Source organism: Crocodylus porosus, unplaced genomic scaffold (assembly GCF_001723895.1).
Source record: "Crocodylus porosus isolate Cpor-Errol unplaced genomic scaffold, CroPor_comp1, whole genome shotgun sequence".
Classification (NCBI taxonomy): Eukaryota; Metazoa; Chordata; order Crocodylia; family Crocodylidae; genus Crocodylus; species Crocodylus porosus.
In genome coordinates this window covers 79,637,339-79,659,874 of record NW_017728931.1, presented here as the reverse complement: position 1 = coordinate 79,659,874, position 22,536 = coordinate 79,637,339, and the positions used below count along the sequence as shown (strand labels likewise).

Here is a 22,536-nt window from a genome sequence, read left to right as displayed (position 1 = left end):
GCTTTTTCCAGCCTGCAGCAGCCATCTGGAACTCCCCAGCAAGCAGCCATATTGTGGCATGTCATTGCAAATCACATTTTTCATGAAAATCACTTAATTTTGTGGCCAGTCCACTTCTGACTCCAATGTCCCCATCATTAATGAAGATGTTGAACAATGTTGAACAGAGCCTTGGGGGACCTCACTGGTCACAGGACACCATGATGAATGACTTGCATCAATTACTACCCTCTAGGTCTGACCACGGAGCCAATTTCCCAGCCAGCGGATTGTGGTGGACCCAAGGCCACAATTAGCCAGTTTCACCAAGTGGTGATCATGGGATACCAGATCGAAGGCTTTTTTGAAGTCAAGATGTATGACATCAATCTCTTCTCCCTTCTCCAGGTGATAGGTCACCTGGTCGTAGAAGGAAATGAGATTGGTCAAGCCAGACCTACCCGCAACAAACCCTTGCTGCCTATCCCTTTGGACTGGCTGATACCAGCATCCTTTAAGGATGGCCTCTTTAATAAACTTTTCTAATACCTTTCCTGGTATAGAAGTCAGGCTGATGGGCCTATAGTTAGCCGGATTCACTTTCCTCCCTTTCTTGAGGTTGGGCTGTATGGGCTGTTACTTCCAAAAGGTGTACTAAATCATGGTGCAGTAACAGTATCACCATAGTGACACATGTAGACGTGCCCATAGTATTTCTCCTTAGTTTCTTTTACCCACTTTTCTCTGCTTTCATACAACATCTTTTATGTTTAGAATATGCTCACAAATGAGTGTAGAAGTTGACTTGCAACATATTCATAGATTGTAAGGCCAGAAGGGACCTTGGAAGATCATCAGGTCCAACCTCCTGCACCAAGAAGGAAAGATAACTGGGGGTCAGGTGACCCCAGCAAGGTGACTATCTAGTCTCCTCTGGAAGATTTCAAGGGTAGGTGATTGCACCACCCCTGGAGGGAGCTTATTCCACTGTGTGGACACCTTGTCTGTGAAGAAGTTTTTCCTAATGTTGAGTCTGAAACGGTCTTCCAGGAGTCTGTGGCCATCACCCCTAATTTTCCCCTTGGGTGCCCTGGTCAACGGTTGTTCACCGAGCCCTTGATGTACTCCCCCAGTGTAGTGGGAAGCTGCTACCAAGTCCCCCTCTTGGCCTTCTTTTTGTCAGGCTGAATAGTCCCAGATCCCTGAGCTTTGCCTCATATGGCTTGCCATGTAAGACTGATCGTATGGGTGGCTCTTCATTGGACTCTCTCAAGCTTGTCCACGTCCTTGTTAAAGTGTGGTGCCCAGAACTGGATGGAGTACTCCAGCTGTTGTCTCACCAGTGCTGAGTACAGCAGAAGAATCACATCCTTGGTTTTGCTGGAGATGCATTGATTGATGCATGCCAGAGTATTATTTGCCCTACTGGCTACAGCATTGCACTGCTGGCTCATATTCATACTGTGGTCTGTTATTACCCCCAGGTCTCTTTCATTTGTGGTACTAGTCAGTTTGGTGCCTCCAAGCCTATAGGTGTTAGGGGTTGGTCATCCCAAAGTGGAGTACTTTACATTTCTCGACATTGAACTGCATCAAATTCTGATCCACCCAAATTCCCTGCCTGTCTAGGTCCACCTGTATCTGTAGCCTATCTTCAAGCATGACCATGCTTCCCCATAACTTGGTGTTGTCTGCAAACTTGGCCAGTGAGCTCTTCACCCCCACATCCAAATAGTTAATAAAGATGTTGAAAACTACTGGACCAAACACTGAACCCTGTGGGACACCGCTGCCCTCTTCTCACCACGATGACACAGATCTGTTCACTACAACTCTCTGAGTCCCATCCTGCATCCAGTTTCTCACCCACCTGACTGACTGTCTCAGAGTTAAGCCCACAATCCTCCAATTTTTGTACATAAAATTTTATGGTTATATGGACTGTTATAGACCTCTCTGATACAATGTATAATAGTCTAAAAATAGCTTGTTTTCTCACACACTGCTGTTGCTTCTGAAGTATTGCAGATGTACAAAGCTTACCGTTTCATAGACCACTCTCTGATTTAGTACTCTATTTTTAGGCAATGAGGACTGAAATATTGCCAGTCAAAAGATTATCCCTACTCAACAATTATGGCTTTTTATGGTGACTTGCAGCTTATTAAAAAGTTACTGGGGACACAGGACTTTCTGTTGCACTAGAGCTTCAATACAGTGAATAGGCAGCAATCAATAAAAGTATAATTAGTAAGCCAAGTTTAGTGAGGAAGGCATTTACTGCAACTAAAATGCTTCTGTAATAAATGTGTTATTTCTTGTTTCCTTCAGACTTATTAAGGAGCCCTAAGAGATAGGTGAAGAATTATGCTCAGAAATCCCACAGCTACAGAGACAACAGACTGCACCATGTTCCCTAGACTTGCAGAAGGAAGGCAACCTTTGCATGGCAGCCTGCCCTACGTCTGAGCCAGGGGTGCTATTATCTTTCATACAGCTTTCCCTGTGTCCTGTGAAACCTTCCATTTGACTATTACAAGAGGATTTTGGGAAAGATGGAGTTGGAGCCAGGGGAGTTTTTCTAGCAGCTCTGCAGGAATGCTGCTATGTTTATAGCTGAAGTGGAAGCAGCTGGCTGAAGAGGTGGTGCAAAGGCCAAGGGGCCTTTGTGCAAGGCCTCCTAGGCTGCAGGTCATTCTCTGCATTAGGAAAAGTGGCCTCTCCAGGTCTCTTCCATCCTCTTCTCTGTGCTGTGTTAATGGTCTGGGAAAAATCATCCTAGTTCCTGGCTCTGATTTCTGTAGGAAATAAACTGTACCACTGTCACATGAGATCTAATCCCAAATTTCTGTCTGGGGGAAAAAAAGTCCTGTTTTCTGAACAGCTTAATGCTAACAGAACTGTTTTTAAAATGTATTTAGTATTGCATTCAATGAAACCTCGGCATCCTTGCATTGTTCTGCTGCCTGAGCCAGAAGGTGAGCTTAGTGAGAAAGTGCCTGTAAGTCAAAGTCTCTTAGAAAACTCTAGACATGAAGGAAATGATTGGCTCCTTGGTTATGTCCATTTCCTTTGTGCCTGAGTCTCTCTAACCTGTGTTATTGTGTTAGAAATATTATTAAAAATGCATTATCAATAGTGTTGTTAGAACAGCACAGCTGCCAGCTCTCGCTCTCCCTGGTAGGAGAAGGAGGGGGGGAGATTCAAGAAAAAGCTACTAAGGTCTCTTTGTATTAAGGTATCACTCTCTCTTTGTTCTGCAAATTTACTATCTCTTTGTTACACTAAATCACACTTCCTTTCATGCCCCCTACATTTCTCAGGCTAGATAAGAGTAATTGCCATCTTGTCCTTGGGTTTGAACTTTTTGTAACCTAAAGTACTTTCTGAGCAAGCGCAATTAGCTAATACATATAAGCCTATCCGCCCTGCATACTTAAGTAGTTAATTATAATACACATGCGCTGTATGACGTGACGTCATTTCATATATGTTTGTATGAACCGGAAATGAGTTGTAAGAGTTCCTGCTTCTGTACACGTGCTCAGGAGAGAGGGGATAAAAGCCTGCTGAGAAGTGTTCCCCGCGGGCAGAGAGTGTGGTCTTTTGTCTTCTCTCTCTGACCCTATTTGCAAATATATACCTTTTGTATTACCAACAATGTGTGCCTAAAGGATCATTGTTTATGAGCCTCCAAAGAAACGAACCGTGATTTTTACATCAATTGTGAGCTCCTTGATTTTCATCCAGTCTATGCAAAATACAGCAACTAAAATAATCTTTTGGACTATCTAGAAAAACTGATGTTGATCTCATACTATTAGTTGTTGTTTTATTGTATTTTATAGCAGTGCTTATGGGTCACAGGGCCCTATTATGCTAGATGGTGTGTTGGTGCATAGGCTGCAATCTTATGCTTATTTACCTGTTTAACCTTGCTCCTGAAGCAGCCTCGTGCAAGTCAGGAAGCAGGTGGATAACTGTTTTCAGGATCAGGGCCAAAACAACAGACAGATAAACAAAGGATGGGAAGGAAAATAGAGATGTGGAATGGCTTGAGTGATCTGTTACCATATTTTGTTTATGTACACGATAGTCGGGGTGGGTCCAGGGGGATACAGTGGTGTAGTTGGTCCCCCCAGCTTTTATTTCCTGGTTCACCCAGAGTTTAAAACCAGCTGCCTGGGCCTGCAACAGCATTTCTATTCAGGCAGCAGTGAGAGAATCAGTTGACTTCATGGATGACTGTAAACTATCTGATTCCTTCTAAACTCTTCATTACACAGGTGTTAATGCCCCTATCCCCTTTTTAATGGTATTGATGTTCTAATCAAGCTGTCCTTTCTTTCGCAGTTCTGTTGTCTGTTAGTTGCTCCTGATAATCTAGCTCCTATTTCGCCGCCTTGCAGACTGCTTTTAACTCTAGCTAAAAACATTAACTCAGATGTAGAAATGTTAACTCACATGAACATTAACTTGGGTGCAGAAATAGCTTTCAGTGCAATCCTGGATGCACTGTCAAGCTGCTCAAGAAGGCTAAGGTTTTGTTTTATGAATCTGAAAGAGATGAACATTTGATTCTGATGACTACAAGACTAATGAAACAACAGCTTTAACTTATTTTTGCCTAGTTTGTTGTATTTTTTTTTTTTTATTCACAGTACATGATATAACAAATTAATGCTTTGATCTTAAACTGAATAATATAGCCCTAGCCCCCTGGCATATTAGCAAAGCCTCTAGTTTCTCTTAGTTTCTGGAGAAAAATGTATTGTGTTATATTTGATTATGTATTACACCGTCTGCACCCCCCACTTTTCAAAATCCTAAATTCACCCATGAAGATAATGACATCATTGAAGGTAACACATTACTAATTTCCCAATATATTTCTGTAATGGGTTTTGCTGTGTAAAGGTGGAACATCCTAGAGCTGAGGTAGAAGGAGTTTAATTCCAGGTTTCCGAACTATTTCAAGGAGGCAGTCCCATATGGGAACTAATTTGGTACTGATGAGATTATCAGTAAGAGCAGTTTCAAGGTGTTTGGGGAGCAATGGAGTTTCCTAGTTTGTTTTGTATGGCTTGTTTGTTTGGGACTTCTGCTTGGGGTGCTACATGAGAGCTTTGGGATATGCTTGTATTAATTTGGATTAAAGCAAGTCTCATTAAATCAAACCCTATATGGAGATGGTAATTTGTTCTCAAACATAAGAGCCAGTTGTAAATGCATGTCAATTATTAATTGCAGTTATAGTTCAGTCATAATATGTTGATAATTAATTAGCGTTATAATTCTGTTGTAATAGTCCATATTTGTCTTCTATAGGTTTTTTGTATGAAGGTAGTCTGTATTATGCAGCCATTCAGCTGAAGATCCCTGGGATGTCCTCCTTCACAGGGAACCTTACGCCCATAATCTCACCTACCATGACCTGATAATAAGAAAAGGGATGTCTAGGAGGGAGGATTTGCTGTGAGGATGATCCTAGGATTTACCTTAGTACAATGAGGGCTCCACCTTCCCCTATACCCTCTCCCATTCCACTGGGTAGTCAACATGAATAATTGATTGTTCATAGGATTTCACCCCAATAGACTCGTTTTCTACTTGAAACAAAACAAGCGTGATTCTTGTTAATCTCTTCACAAAAACTCCGTTCTGACCTTTGACTTAATGTCCCTGGGCTACATGGCCTGATAGCCACTACTCAGGCAACAAAGTGTTATCACATTTCTGCTCTCTGCAGCAAGTTGCCCTCACCAGGGTTCAGTCAAAAAAACCCCAAAAAACAAAAAGTAGAAAGAAACTAAAGAGCAATTCTTGGTTTACCATTGTTGTTTAAATCAGAGCTTCAGCCATGTTTTTTGATCTGTTCCCTGCTGGCCAAGCTGCCGAAGCTCAGGATCAGGGCTTCTGCATTGCAGCCTTCATGAGGATGTCCTCATCAGCTGCAACCTTGTAGCCTGCTTTAGGACTGCTGGAGCTTGCCTTTTTTCCCCTTCCCTGCTCAGTGAATTCTCTTCTCTCTGCTCCAGGGTGGATACTTTTGGTTCTGTTTTTTCCTCCCAGTGTCAATATGGCACATCTTAAAGCACAGAAGCTTTGGGGAAAATAACTTTGATAAAATGGAGCTTATTTATTTAATGTGGAAAACCCTGAGAACCTTCTCAGTGGAAATCAAAGAGATTGTGTTTCAGACTTTAAGTTCTACGTGTTTGAAAATCAAGCTGTGTTCTCTGTGATCTCTCCCATGTAATACAGATTCTGCAATCAGGATGCCAAGTCTAATTTTGCTAATGATGCATGAAACAGCACAACATAGAAAATATATGAGAACATATTCAATTGGTTTTGTATGTAAAGTAAGTGGATAAGATGGTGTGGCAGAGCACTGTTGGTGCCTGCCATTTTAAGGGCTAAGCCAAGCAGCCAGCAGGTGCTTGATTGCAGCAGCCATTTTAGACTTCTGGCTGCCTATATAAAGACAGCAGTTCACTGCTGGCAGGCCAGGCAGAACTATTGCCTGGCTGCAAGCCTGTATGCAACATCCTGGAGGTAAGGGCAGGAGCTGTAGGAGATGGTTTGGAGGCTCCTGGTCCTGGGCATGACCTAAAACAGCAACCTGTCAGGAGTGGGTGACCTGGTGGGGCTCTCAGTGGTGTGGGAGACCCCAGGAAATACCAGACCAGTTACCACCCTGGTGAAATGTGGGTCGGGACACCTTAACCCCAGCTCCCACAAGCGGGTGGGTTAACACATAGTTGGGCCAAGAAGGTGGACCCAAGCTAGAGACTCATAGATCTGACTTGAAAACCCTTGACTGATCAATGCTGGGGCCAGGGCCAGAAGGGTCAAAAGGGCCAAGGACCCACATGAGGGATGCCCAGAGCTGAGGACCTGGGGTTTCCAGCTGGCTTTGGAGGTGAGGCCAGGGCCTGTGTGGCCAAAGGCCCCAGGGGGACCACACCTGAAAGGAGGAACAGTTCAGGGAGCTAGACAGCCCAGAATGAGGGCAGAGTAGACTGCCTGAGTGGAGGGATTTTGTAGGGGTCTGGATTGAAGGATTCTGAGGCCTAGTGTGTGGCCAGTGAGGTTAATATCTGTGGATGCCATCTGCAAGGTTTGGGCTGCAGTGTAGGGGAGGAACGGAGCTGCAGAAAGTGCCCCCTGGCATTGGGGCAAGAAATGAGCAGCTTCCCACCTAATTAATATCCTAATTATAACTCATCAAGTTCAATAATGTTGGACTTGAGACATTAGCATACAAGAGAACCTATTTTTGGAGTGAGTTCCAGATACAATTCACAGGAGAGGCTCTCTGAAGTCATTATCTAGGACAGCACAGTTTGAATTTTTTATAAAAAGCAATAGAGCTCCAATCAATAATCAATTATGCTTTGTAGTGGCACAGGGCCAGTACAGAAGTTACACGTGTTGCTCATTAAGTGCGCAGAAAGTGCTCTAAAGCCATAACCAAACAGATATTCATAGCACATCAAATGCTTTAAAAATGGTGGATCCCACTTGAAGTTAACCCTGGATGGATGTGGTATCAGATTAAAGTGCTTTAGGTTACAGCGCTTTATCTAACCACACCCCATCCTGAGTTAAGGCACATTTACCAACATCCTAGGAGCCCCTTGCTGGGTGTCTTGCTAGCCTCCGCCAGTGGTTGTCTGCTTCAGGAGAGCACCAGCCTCACCCCCAGACTGTCACAGAGAGGAGACAGAAAAGGCTCTGTCTATTCCCGGTGCAGCTGGGGGAGCGGGAGGTAACCAAAATTCTCTACTGCACAGATCTCCAAGAAGTTTGTGGGCATGGGTCTTGACAGGGACTGATCCAGGCCTACTCAGCAGAGAGGCTCCATTCCCCCCAGCCTGTGGTGTGGGGGCAGGGCAGGGCTGGGGGGAATGGAGCCTCTGGTGTGGGGGCAGGGCAGGGCTGGGGAGAGAGGCCCAGTGGCCAGCTGCTCAGCCGGACTTGATAGCCTCCAGCAACCTCCTGGGAAGCATGCAGGAGTGCTGCCAGCCTGCTGGCCTCAGCCATTGCAGGCAGGCTTTGATCCCCACACTGAACAGTGCACATGTGTTCTGTTCAGTCCTGACCTAATCTAGAGCACTCTGAGTAAAGCAGTATACTTACAGCATTTCCACCTTGGACTTTTTGAATGTCTGTATTCATCCACTGTATCCATTTTCATATAGGAAAAAGTGTTCTTTGTAATATTCAGGTTCTAACCATCATTATTTTAAAAGTCAAGATATTTATATTAATGAACAATTAAACATTCTCTTTGAGACTCTCAAAGGGGCATTAACATTAGGAGCTATTATTCTTATCTCTGGAAGCTTTGGATTGCTACAGGGGTGTAGGTTGTAGCTGTTTTGGTATGCATACCAGCCCAGCCTCTGGCTTTTTTACTTTTCATTCCATCCAGGAGGAGCACACATCAACTGCTGACCCTTTCTTAGCCTGATGAAGGGTTTTTGGACCCAAAAGCTTGCTTAAATATTGTTCTCCAACTATTTAGTTGGTCTAATAAAAGATATCAGATTCACCCAAAGAACCTTGTCTGCCTTAGATTGCTACAATCATTCATGAAGGATAAGGTAAAAGAACCTATTGACTAGTACTCACTCAACTGTTATTTTTATTGCTGTAATAGGGAAGTACTTTGTTCCATCAATAACTAAGTGTAAAGTTAAGCAGCAACTTTTACCATTAAACACTTTAAAATGTGTAAAATATGTATCAAAGAGTATTAAAAGAATTGGCTGAAGAGCTCTCTGAACTAGAAATACCTATTTATTTATTTTAACAATATTTGGAATGTTGGAGAAGTTCTAGGGGGCTAGAAAAAAGCTAATATTGTACCAATATTTCGAAGAGGTAAATAGGTCAATTGGCCTGATTCTGATCCCTGGCCAAATCATGAAGAGGCTGGTATGGATGCAATCAGTAAAGAATGAAAGATGGTAGTATAATTAGTGTTTAATCAGCATGGTCTTATGGGAAATAGGACTTGTCAAACAAAGTTACCATCATTTTTTATGAGAATGGATGTTTGGTTGATAGTGGTTATAGACTGACTCTGACTCTCCTCCTCCCTCTTCTAATTTAATTTAATTTAGTGTTTAATCATGACATGCAAAATGGAACCATTTTAACAGGAGGAACTATGTGCACCACCTCTTCCATGTAAGTGCCCGTGGCCTGGTGGCTAGAGTGTTTATGCAGGATATGCACGATACAAGTTAAAATTACCAAAGGCAGAACAGGATGGAATTAAATGATGATCTCTTACTTCCAGTATGAGTGCTGTAACCACTGAGCTATTGGAAAAAATGGAATACATCTTTACAAGGATGACTAGGCATTGTAAAGTCTGGTGTTGCACTGCTCGGAGCAAGCCCGAGACATAGCAGCCAGGGTCTATGCCCTGGGTGTCAATAGCAGCTGGGGCAGCAGCAGAGGTAGTTGGGCAAGGAACAGTGGTGGCTGCCATTTTTGCAGTGCCACAGAGCAGGTACCTGGGGCTGGTGCCCTTGTTGCCCACTACTAGATTATTATGCTATTAGATCTAGCCCTTGCTGTCTCCAATTCCAAGTATTAAAAAGGATTTTCAGAAGATCTGCAACTGTCACCTGAGTGTTGGAAAACATGTCTTATGATAAAGGACTGAAGAAAGTCAAGTTAGCTAGTTTATCCAAAAGGTTAACAGGTGACTTGCACTTGACAAGTACACACTTGTGGAAACAGCTGTTTAGCACATCAGGGTAAGAAGAGATCCAATGGATGGAAGCTGAAGCCAGACGTATTCAGGCTGACTATGAGGGTGCCAAACTATTGTGTCATTTTACCTAGGGATGTGATGTAACCTCCATTATTTGTAGTCTTTGACTTGAGACTGGAGATTTTTGTAAAAGGTACTCAGAAGCTCAGGGCTTGTTATAGAAATTACTTGGTGAATTTCTCTGCCTTCTGTTGAATAGGAAGTCAGACTAGAGGATCATACAATGGTTACCTCTGGCCTTAAAACAGTTGTGGGCAAAATACAGCCTGTGGGGTGAATCCAGCCCACCAGGCCATTTTATCTGGCTCATGGGGCCCTAAAAAATTTAGAAAATTTAATATGACAGGCAGCCAGGGGTAGATGAAAAGATGACAGGAGACGGGGCCAAGGGAAGCCATTGGAAGGATCAAGAGGCTGCAGAAGCAAGGCCCAGCTAGCCCCACCTCCCCCACCCCCAGCCAGAAGCCCAGTGCTGAGGAGAGAGTTCTGGCCTGGGACCCTGGGGTTGTTTCCCTGCAGTGTAGGCAGGCAGGAATATAGATAAGTAGGGGGATAGGGTGCCATCACTCGGGGTCGGGCTGAGCCGGTTGATGTGATCCAGTTTGCAGCCAGGAACCACATGGTGCTGGAGTGGCCAGCGTGGGGTAAAGAGGAGCGGCAGCAGCCACAGGCAGGGAAGCTGTGAAAGGGGCAGCGAGCAGATGCGCTGAGTGCAGTGACAGGCGTGCAGGAGCATGGGGCCCACACTGGTGTGCTGGGACCAGGGTTGGCAGGGCCCAGAGCAGGGTGCCAGGAGCATGGGGCCTGGGCCAGCAGGGGCTCTAGAGCCAGGCCAGATCCCCCTCTGCCCGCTGGTACAGCCTGGCCTGGCTCCATAGAGCCCAGCTGGCCTGTGCTCCTGCCACCCCGCTCTTGGCCCTCTGGTGCTGGCTCCAGCAAACTGTGTGAACCCCATGCTCCCACCCAGCTGTCACTGAGCTCGGTGCACTCACTGCCACTCCTCCTGGCTTGCTGCAGCCATTTGCCTGGTATTGCCGCCTCTCCCCTCCACCTCCCTGCCGATTGCTCTGGCACCATGTGGTTCCCAGCTGCAATGTCAGGCCACAGGATGCAGCAGGAGCCAACCTAGGCTCTGAGATTCTTGGCTGGCTCCATGTGGTGCCTGCTGGGCCAGTCCAGCTCCTGCTGCATCCTGCTGTCTCCACCGTGCAGCTGGGATGTGGTGCCAGAATGGTAAGCTGGGTGGGGTGGGGGGGGTGAGGAAGCAGTAGAAGGGTAGTGGTGGCAGACATGGGGAAGTGGCAAAAAGTGGTAGCACAGGGCCTGGCCTGTGGTAGGAACTTGGAGCCTGGGCTTGGAGGAGCACTGGGGGGACTTTGCCTGCCATGGGGGGCTGTGGGCAAACCTTCCCCTTCCAGACATGCCACAACCCTCCCAAGCCACCCTCCCCTACACACTTACCGCCTCCCACAAACCCCCTACCCACCCACACTCCACACATTCACATGGTCCCTCACCCCACACCCCCATACCTATCCACCTCCCCACATAACCACATACCTATGTCTCCCTCCCCACACAATATAAGCATAAGTCTTCATTTTAAGCTATTATATAATCACCTTTGTGTACACAAAACAAATGCATGTAAATCGGGACAAAAAGATTTGATTATTGTCCAATCAATTAATTGGAGCTGGACTGGATCCCCCTCTGTCTGCTGGTGGAGCCTGCCTTGCTGCATACAGCCATGCTGGCCCCAGTGCACCATGCAGGCCCTGTGCTCCTGCCCAGCTGTTGTTGTGCTCCATGTGCCCACTTGCTGCCACTCCACCCACCTGCCACCATCCTTTATCCACCATTGCTGCCACTCCCCTCCACCCTGTTACCAGTTACTCTGGCCCCACATAGTTCCCAGCTGCAGGACACAGCAGGAGCTGGCTTGGCCCCTGAGAGCCTCGGCTGGCTCCATGTGGTGCCTGCCAAGCTGGTCCAGCTCCTGCTGCATCCTGATGTCTCCACCATGCATCTGGGACATGGTGCCGGAGTGGCAAGCTGGGGGTGGAGACGGGGAAGTGGCAGAAGGGCAGCGGTGGTAGACGGGGGGGCAAGTGGTGGCAAGGGGCAGTACAGGGCCCCATCGGTGTCCCAGGGGCAGGAGCGCGGAGCCTGGGTTTGGAGGAGTGCTGGGGGGGGCCCTGCCCACAGGAGGCTATGGGCAAACCCTCCCCCTCCAGACATGCCACAACCCTCCCCAGCCACCCTCCCCTACCTATTCACAGCCTCCCACAAAGCTCCAACCCACCCACACTCCACACATCCACATGCTCCCTCACCCCACATACACCCCACCCACACCTATCCATGCTCCACAGACCCCCACATACACACCTACACCCTCCCCACATACCCACGCAGCATAAACCTATACCCTCCCACTCCTCCCCCAATAATATACAAGTGTATGACTTCACTTTAAACTATTGTACAATAGTCTTTGTGTACACTACATAAACACATGTAAATTAGGACAAAATATTTTTTGAAATCAAATTAATGAATGTTGTAGTACGTATTTGATTTTTAGAATGTAATTTGGTATTTTGCTGGTTCTGAGATGGCAAACAGTTGCTGCAAAGAGTAATTCTGCGGTGGGGGAGAGGGGCAGCAAGGGGCAGAACTTCTGGCAGCAAAGTTCAGGGGTTAGGGGGGTGGGACATCTGGTCCAAGATTGTGACCAGGGGGAGGGGCACTTGTCAAGGGGCGTGGCTACCCTTGCAGGTCTCGATGGCTTGCCAAAACTCGGGTAAGTGGCTCTCCACCTGAAATAATTGCCTGCCCCTGCCTTAAAATCTCTACATTTGCTGCAAAGGCAAATGTTTAGCAGTATTTATGCAGTGACAATTTTCAGTTTGACAGTGATGTGATAAATTGGCACAAGCTTCAGTAATTGCTGATGCTCTTTAAGTATCTGTTTCTGCCACTCCTAGCCATATTGAATATTGTGCTTTAACATAGACTGTTATATTATGCCATAGCAAACGATGAATGGGACCAATTTCGGAGTACTATACTACTCACCATGAGTAACAGAACCTGTCCTTGTACTATTATTGAAATGTTTCCGGTACAGGATGAATTAAGATTTAAAATAATGATGATATTGTCATTCTGTATTGAAGGATCCAATGGTAGAATATTTTCCATATAATAAAAATATTAGATAATTTTCCAGTCTACAACTATTGCTTAAGAATCCTCAGACACACTGTCTCCTTAAGAACAGATTGTCTTTAGCAATGGGGAGGCAGAGGTGGATTAGCTGATTGGAAATGCTGTAATTTTCCAGTGTGTATTAGAAGCAGATTGCTAGGGAGTGACATAAGATTTGCTGACCTCTCTCAAGTCCCGGTAAACAACTTGTTAAAAAACGATAGGAAAAAGATTTTAGAATTCAGCATACTTTCAGGGAAAAAAAGTATACGTTAACCTGATCTGGTTCTTTCAGTAAGAAAGATGCATTGTGCTGGAATTTTTTCCCTTCACCATTTTAAATCCCGGGGGGGTGGGGGAGTGTATAACATGTTTCCCCTTAGCTTACTACTGCTTCTCAAAATAAAACAAAATTCAAGATACCACAGCAGGAACAACCTATTCTTTCTGGTATAGATCAATGATCTATTGAGGTTGGTATTGTCTCTGGCAAAGATGCTGGATACTTCAGAAGAAGGCAGAGCATCTCACCCTGAACATAACTATACAGCAGAGGAGTTGCAGAGGAAATTCTTTTTGGCTTAGCCAGTGACCAGCTTCCTTTCAAAAGAATACACGTGTTCCTTGTCAGACATTAGTCTAATACAAGTTATTATGTAAGGGAACAGCTTGTTATTACAGGCAGTCCTCAGAGTTATCATGCAATTGGTTCCTGAAAGCTGTGGCTTAAGTCGAAACATCGTAATTTGGGACCAATTTGCCCATAGCAACAATGTTATAAATGGGTGATTGGTTCCTTTAGATGCTTCATACAGTTGTGTCCAGCTGGTAGTCTGTTGTAGTGGAAGGAGTGGGGGAGGAAAGGGGTGTCAAGGGAAGATCAATATGCCCACAGTGAACAAGGGATTGGGGTTGGGCCTGGGACGGGCTAGGGCAACTGCTGCCCTGCCAGGGTGGGGGGCATGGGACAAAGGCGCAGCTCATCTCAGGAGCGCGGTGGAGGGGTGCAGGTCCTGTTGCTGCTGCACACCGCTGGTCCAGGAGCTGTTCATCTGGCGGCTCCTGTCACTGCTCCCACCACTCATCTGGGAGATCACGAGGGGGGCATGTGCCCCCGGATCTGCACATGGTGGGCGAGGCTAGGGCTGCACTGTGCTGCGCACTGGGTTGGCAGCAGGGGCTGTGGGACAGAGCCACTGTGCTACATCCAAACAAGCGGAGAGCTGTAGTGGGAGCTGCACCCCCCCGGACAAGCTGCACCTTCGGCCCTTGCCCCGCCCCACCCCAGCTGGGCAAGCATTGCAAGGCATGGGGGGGTGCCCTCAGATCAGGGGAGGGAGGCTTGCACCCATTGGCCCTTGGGTCTCCACATGTCAAATATTTTCTGTCCTGAAGGCCTCAGCCAAGTTAAGAGTTTGCTTTACACCTAGTAGAGCGAGGGATTTGGGGCACCCTTGTTTTGTCTTGACCTTGGATGAAGAATTTAGTAGCAATAAAAATCAGCTCCTACAGAATGTGTCATTTAATCCTGTCTTTGCCAGAGGTTGGTGGATTTGACAGGGACTAGTATGACTTGAAGAAGAGGTTAAATAAGGAAAAATGAGGCAGATTTCTTTAGATCCCTGTCTGTAAGGGAAGAACTTACTGGGGATAATAAATTGACAATACCTGCTTCTACCACATGGTCCATGGTTGGAAATCTTTTGTACACAGCTGTGCTCACTGAGCGGAAGATGAGCAGGGAAGTTAAATTCACATAGCGCATCAGAGTCCTCCGAAGTAAGCGCCCATATTCATCCTGTCCCTGAACATTGCTAGAGATCAAGAACATAATTCTGTCTGGCCACGGCAGATTCACAAACTGGTTCCACCAGCGGTTCACCACCAGTGTAACGTAGAACCCTGTGGGTCAAAGCATATCAATGTCATAAAAATTATAATCTTCCTGTAAAATTTACACCTATTCTAATGCTTAGTTGAGCTTCTGTTTATATTGTAGAAGTTATCCACACCAGGAAGTCGCTGTATTTCCAGAATCATTACTGTAGTGTAAAGTATACACGGCCTGCTACTGTTAAAGCCTTTTAGTAAGCAGATATTAGTGCAAGGGGCCAAATCTTGTTAGAAATTGAGCAGATCATGGAAAATGCTAAGCACCCATCCGTTTCATTTATGTCTGCATGGGCTGAGGGAACTCAGCATTTTGCAGGATCAGGCCTAAATTTTTTTTTTTTTTAAACACAGTGCAATTATGAATACTTTAATCTCTCATTAGTAAGTTCATGACTCAAGTATCTGTGGTGTTCATTTGACAACAGCAATTTGACTGTAAGGCAACATTAATGGGTGATTACGATTTTATTGTGAGCCGCTGTGTTCCCACATGCATTTCAGCTCTGAAATGCTTCCATGCACAGCCATTTGTGTCACCCTGGGAGAGGCAGCTTTGTGCATTCTTTCCACATGTAACCTATACTTACCAAGCACAAAGGTTACTGGGATTTGTTCAGCATATTGGTCACAGTAAATTGATAATTTTTCAAAGAACCGTTTTTGCCTTCCTGTAAGAAAAAATCTGTAGCAAAAATAAAATGTGTATAACCCTTGGTAACATTTCTGCACTCTTTCAGGTATAAAGTGAATACAATTAAGAATAAAACACCGCATCACTGCAATGAGGAACAGCCTTGGCTAATGCACACAGGTGAATCTTTAAAGAAATTAAGCTTATGAATATTTAAAATGTTAACATTTGTATCATGTAATAAAGGGAGCTGGAGACAAGGATCTTCTCATTTCTAAAGGAAGTCATTATCCACTTGTGCTATTTACCTTGGAATGAATGTGGCCCCTAACACAGATCAATGATCTTGGTGTGAGATACTTCAGCAAAAAGATCATTTTCTCATTTGTCAACAAGACCATTTAATAAAGTGAGCTAATCAGATCTGCTGGAACTACAAAGGAGCACTAATCTATAACTTTCTGTCATTTGAAAAGGTTGCTTTTCCACTGCAGTGGTTTTTTTCTCATATTTACTGCTAAAGTATCTTATCGTGGCCATAAGTTTAAAAAACATTTTAAAAGTATATAGACAGTAAGGCACACTGTTAACTATATGTTGGGAAAAAAATAGAGTACAATAGCTAGTTCCTAAGCAGAAAGAAATTAAATACAAAATGTTAATATATAGACAATTATTTTTTTATTTATGCTATATGCCTCACACTTGTTATTTGATCTCACAGAAAAGAGAGACCTAGAAAATACTTGGGTTTTTGGTTTATGTTTATTTATCTTATAAAATAAGATTTGCTGTTCATGTAGGAAGATGTTTCATTACATGCTAATGACTCAGTCTTGTAACAGATTCCTGTATTTTTTCTAGGAAAATTAGCGATTGCTTTTATAAAAAAAATGGAGTCTGAAGAATTTGATTTACAAAACCGGAAAAGCTATTGAGTTCCAGTTAGAGAGCCGAAGCAGGAGTGCACTTTACTAACAAAAGTCTGTGTTTGATTAAGAAATCTAGTTTTCATGGAGGTTGAAATTTGCCCTATTTCTGGGGACTAGCACAGGCCTCACCTACATCACAGTTGGGGATTTCATTGGGACTAAAGTATAACACAAATCTTAGGCTGGCCTCTGGCATAGGAGTGAATAACACTTTGACCTAAGTACTGATCCTGCCATAGACTGCTGTTGCATGCCTCTTGTGAGGTAGTCGCTGCCTTTGGCTTCCATCGAGCTGAGGCTTGGACCCTTAAAACTTAGAGGCTTTATTGCAGTCTTTACTCAGGGCAACTTGACTTATAGTTGCCTGAGAGAGAACGGTATAAAACAGTTACCTCTCAGAGTTCCTTGTGAAAATGCCATCTATTTGCCAGTGATGACATAGTTCTCCAAGCATGACAAGAAAATTAGAATTCACAATTCAAAAAGAAGCATTTAATCAGAGCAGAGTTAGCGTGGCACACTGTGTAACATGGGAGTCCATGAAGACATTTATTTGGGGATCATGAAATATGTGATAGTCAGCTGCTAGCATGAGGCTGAAATTAGAATCATTTGAACATGATGGTTAGACAGTAATTAAACATTCCTGAAAATTGTGTAAGAGATAAATAAAGCAAATGTGGTAATGAAAGAACATTAAGAAGTCCAAGCAAAAGGTCATGGTATTTAGTATAAAATCAGTCAGCAGCCGATTAAGATGACACGTATTTTGCATGGAAAAAAATGTACCTGTATAGTACACTTATCCCTGTATAAAGAGTAATAAAGACAAGAAATTCCCTGTACAGCAGTTTGTAGATGCTACCTTTCCACTTGAGGAGCAATCTGTGAAATCCAAAGAAAGTGGCATTTGCTACACTGCTGGAGTAAGTGACTGTCATCTCCTTGGCAGGCTGTGCCTAGAAATGTAAAAAAAAAAAAAACCACACAAGAAATCAATAGAGAGTGTCTCCTAACCCAAATACAGTCCCAGTTACTTCTGTGACTTGCAGATTAGATTAGTGCAATGCTGTCTATGTGGGGTTACCCTGGAAGACCATCCAGAAGCCACAGCTTATGCAGAATGTGGCTGCTTGCCTGCTTGGCAGTGCCAGCTGAAGGGAACATATTACTCCTGTTCTCCACAGACTCTCCTACTGTCCAATATGTTCCATAGTGTCATTCAAGATACCAATAGAAATGTCACCAAAAATGGAAAAAAAGTCACAAAATAGCTCCTGCGCACATATTTTTGACCAGCTGTAGAAGTGACATTAATCTATATGCCCAATGTGATTACAGGATTGTCTTTGCCATTATCAGCCAGTGCAACAGCTGAGATCAGCTAGGAAATTCTTCTAACAGGCCTTTTTTTTTTTTATATGTCAGATGCTAAGACATCTTTACTGGTGCCTCCCACTCCTTCCTCTGGAGTGTAGTGCAACAGTGCAGTATTCAAGTTAACCCACAATGCCAGGTCTATGGTTTTGTTTGTTTTTTTCAGTTCTTTGTCCAAGCAGATTGGGTAGAAAGCTCTGTATTCGATGGTGGGAAGAGTTTAGAGGTAAGAATGTTTTCCTGTAGCTTTGTCAAGATGTTGCATGACTTGTATAGATATTTACACACCTCACACAGTGATACATGTGCTTTTATGCATTTTGAAATAAGAAAATACAAATATGGACACAAAGCAGATTTCTCTGTCATTCTAGAGAGAAAGCGGATATGTCAATAAATCTCAAGTTGATTACTGAGTGAGACACTTGTGCTGGTTTAGCATAAATACCACTTTTGCCTTCTAGGAAACTAGGAATGGAGATGGCTTTGTTGGTAAGAAATTATCTGACAAACTTGGGAGTTAGCTGTGGATGAATCTGAAATGTTTCAGTTCAGCTTTAATAATACCCCATATCTGAACCTTGCTTATGCTATATGTACTTACAATTGGACTGGTGAAAATAATTTCTACTACACTGTGGGTGTGTATACACATGCATTTACAACAGCTTAAATTTACTGTGTTATAAGTTACTGCACAATAAGTGAAAAAAGGCCGGTGTCTACACGTGCAGGTGTTAAGGTACGTTAACGCTGTTTGTAGACTGATTTGGGACTCAAATTAGTCCTAAGTTGATCCACACACACTGTGTGAGGTGTATAAATATCTCCATACCACAGTTTCTCTTCTCACTTCTGATTTTTTACTTTTAGAAAAATATTACTAAGATAGAATTAAAGAATGCTTGAATACACCTTATCTAGGCCTCTAATTCTGAGTATAACAATAAGCCATGAAAATTATCTGTTTTTTCTTTTTGTCGTAGGAAAAAAAAACAAAACCCAGCAGGGAAAAGGACACCCAGAAGGATTCAATTTCTAACAGATTGTCCCTCCGGAGCTTGTTGAGTTGTGCAGAGAATTTCTGCCTCAGGCCTGGCAGCTTGCAAGAAACCTGGAAGGTAGAATTTTTGCGCCTTGGCTTCTAAATCAGAGCTCTCCTATTTTACACATCCTCATTTCCAAGGAACTCTGAAGTGCAGCTAGAGAGCTAAATTGTGGCTGATCTGGGACAAGAGCTGCATGCCAAGAGAGCCCAGGATTACAATAGAAATCAAAATGGAAACTGTTAGCTCCAGTTCTGGATAACAGTCAAGCCTGCAGAAATGGGGCTTCAGAAGCTGGCTGCAGAGAGAGAAACTCTAGGGCAGAACACAGGGTATGAATGGGGCAACACATCTTTCTTATGAGAGCCTCAGAGAAACATCCTATCTATAGGTAGCTATATATAGAAAAAGACCTGGTAGATGGAGGTTTTTCAACCATGCTAACAGAAGCATAACAGATACAATGGTTGAACTAGAAATTAGACAGTTTCAGTCTTGAGGAAAGATACCCTTTCCTTGGTAGGAGGCTAATTAAATATCAGAACAGCTACAGTGAATTCTGTACTGGGACAGGGTGAATTCACAGTCAGCGCAGTAAGACATCTTCCTAAAATGTGTGCTGTAACCTATTTTGGGGGAGAAATTCTTCAGCTTGTATGTGGGCTGGATGAATGTAGCATTTTCTTCTAGTATAGTATCTGTGAATCTGTGGGCATGTCAGTGCTACTTCTGAAGCACTCCTGGGATTGCTTATGAGAAGCATGTCCCACCCACCAGCTCCATCATCCCAGAAATGAGTCAAACTGCTCTAAAAACACTCCTGCTACTGCTCTTGAGCTCTCTGTTTTCCGTGTGCTGGATATGGCAGAAAGAGACACCTTCAGTATATTTCACTGCCTCATTTCTGAATTGGCATACACAGAGCAGGACTGGGTGGGTGACTCTACCTTGTATTGCCACAACCACCCCTAGTTCGGGATAGACATGTCAGGATAAGCTCAAGATAGAAGCAACGGTCTTAAATTGCAGCAAAGGAAATTTAGGTTGGAGATTAGGAAGAACTTTCTTACTAGGAAGTTGATTCATAGCTTATAGAGTCGGAAGGGACCCAATGGATCATCGTGTCCAACCCCCTGCCCCGGCAGGAAAGAGGACCAAGGTCAGATGACTGTCAAGCCTCCTCTTGAACACCTCCAAGTTGGGTGACAACACCACCTCTCTTGGAAGCCCATTCCAGACTCTGGCCACCCTTATTGTAAAAAAAACTCAACTCTTCCTAATGTCTAACCTAAATCTACTCTCCACTCGGTTGCACCCATTATTCCTAGTTACTCCCTGAGGCACTCTGGTAAACGCATCCCCAATTCCCTGCTGTCCTCCCTTGATAAATTTATAGGCATCCACATGGTCACCCCTCAACCATCTTTTGTAGAGGCTGAAGAGATCCAGCTCTCTCAACCTCTCCTGGCAGGATCTTTCACAGAGACCACTAATCATGTGGCTGGCTGGCTCAAGTTCATCTTGGTGTCAACTATGACTCCAAGATATCTCTCAGCCTCTGAGCTGCTGAGGAGGACATCCCCCAACCTGTAGGTATGCTGGGGATTTCTCCTTCCTAGGTGAAGTACCTTACATTTATCTTTGTTGAACTGCATCCTATTATGTTGGATGCATCCTGTTACATTGCATCCAATATTGGTTAAACATTGGAACAGTCTACCCAGAAAGGCTGTGGAGTCTCTATCCTTGGACATTTCTAAAAGCGTGTTAGATAGACACTTGATAGGGATTGGTTTAGCCAGGGATGATTCTGCATTCAGCAGAGAATTGGAATAGATTACCTACTGACAACCCTTCCAACCCTACTATTTGGGGATTCTATGTCCTAAAAATCCTTTTGTTCATCTTTTTCTTCATGGGTCTTGGGTTTGTTTGCCTTGCCTTGCATGCTTACTAGGCCTGTGCGGGTAGGCAGCTATTCGAACCAGTTTCGAATCCATCTGCTTTGGATACCAGTGATCCGCTCCAGAGCTCCCGACTGGGTACCCACTTTGATCTGGCCGAAGCAGCTCCAAAGCTTCAGAGCTGCCTCAGAGATCCGGCCATAGAGTATAATGGGGAATCAATTGAATATCTATAACTTTGTTGTTTTTTGTCTGATTTGGATGAACCTGGCAGGGGTGGTAGCCCTTGGTGAGGCCACAAGGCCTGCCAGGTTTCAAGAAGATGGGTGCAGGGGTTTGGGGGAAGCTGTACCTCAAGCTGATGACAGACAAAACTTGTGACATAGATGACCCTGTGTGTGTTAAGGCGCAGTGGGCTGAAAACGGCAGGTGTGGTGGCCCCTGCTCAGGCCATGAAGCCTGCCAAGTTTCAAGGAGACAAGTGCAGGGGTTTGGAGGAACTGCACCTCAAGCTGTAGATAAGCAAAACTCATGATGTGTGTCACTGTATGTGTTAAGGTGCCGCAGGGTGAAAGCTGCAGGGATGGTACTCCTGCTGCGGCCACAAAGCCTGCCAGCTGTTGAGAAGATAGGTGCAGGGCTTCTGGGTTCTGGGGCCCTGTACCTCTAGCTGCTGATAGGCAAAACTTGTGACAGTGAGTGCTTGTGCAACTGTCTGTCTTGGGGCGGGCAGAGGTGGGTGGGGGCGGAGAGACACTGCTGCAGGCCTGGCTGCTAAGCTACTGTGTTACCAGTTACCAATCAATCATGATTCACTCAGGGACCAGCTCAATACACAAAAGCTAGCTAATGTAGCCAGTTAGTTAGCAATGATTAACACCTATAAAACCACAGACTAAGGAGAGGAAATAATCAATACAGACAATCAACTGCCCCAAGACAGACAGTTGCACAAGCACATATGTCACGAGTTTTACCTGTCAGCAGCTAGATGTGCAGGGCCACAGAACTTATACCCCTGCACCTACCTCCTCCACAGCTGGCAGGCTTTGTGGCCACAGCAGGGGCTACCATCCCTACAGCTTTAATCCTACAGCATCTTAACACACAGTGACACATATGTCATGAGTTTTTGCCTGTCAGCAGCCAGAAGTACATGGCCCTAGAAGCCAGACTCCTCCTGCACCTATCTCATTGACAGCTGGCAGGCTTTGTGGCCTCATCAGGGGCCACCACCCCTGCAGTTTTCAGCCCGCTGCACTGTCACACACAGTGTCACTCATGTCACGAGTTTTGCCTGTCAGCAGCATGAGGTGCAGTTCCCCCCAAACCCCTTCACTGATATTCTTGAAACTTGGCAGGCTTTGTGGCCTCACCAGAGGCTACCACCCCTGCCAGTTTCATCCCAAGTAGACAAAAACAACAAAGTTATAGCTATTTAATTGATTCCCCATTATACCCTATGGCCAGATCTCCAAGGTTTCATAGTTTCTAGGGTCGGAAGGGACCTTGAGCAGATCATCTAGTCCCACCCCCTGCCATGGCAGGAAAGAGTACTGGGGTCAAACGACCCCAGCAAGATGTTCATCTAACCTCTAAAAACCCCCAGGGTAGGAGCCTGCACCACTTCTCTTGGAAGCTGGTTCCAGACCCTAGCTGCCCTGACCGTGAAGTAGCACCTCCTGATATCTAGCCTAAACCTACCCTCTGCCAGCTTGTGACCATTATTCCTGGTCACTCCTGGCAGTGCTTGGGGGAACAGAGA

At 44.8% G+C, this 22,536-nt stretch overlaps 1 protein-coding gene across 1 annotated transcript in view; it reads right to left on the bottom strand.

Annotated features, from left to right (window-relative positions):
• The window catches only part of BEST3 (bestrophin 3), a 37,326-nt gene that overhangs the window by 12,506 nt on the left and 2,284 nt on the right, over positions 1 to 22,536 (bottom strand). The window contains exons 2-4 of the mRNA XM_019543227.1: positions 17,234 to 17,403; positions 15,469 to 15,563; positions 14,657 to 14,890 (exon numbers count right to left, since the gene is read on the bottom strand). Coding sequence (XP_019398772.1) covers positions 14,657 to 14,890; positions 15,469 to 15,563; positions 17,234 to 17,385 — 481 coding nt within the window. The 5' untranslated portion in view covers positions 17,386 to 17,403. The remainder of the gene's footprint in view (positions 1 to 14,656; positions 14,891 to 15,468; positions 15,564 to 17,233; positions 17,404 to 22,536) is intronic.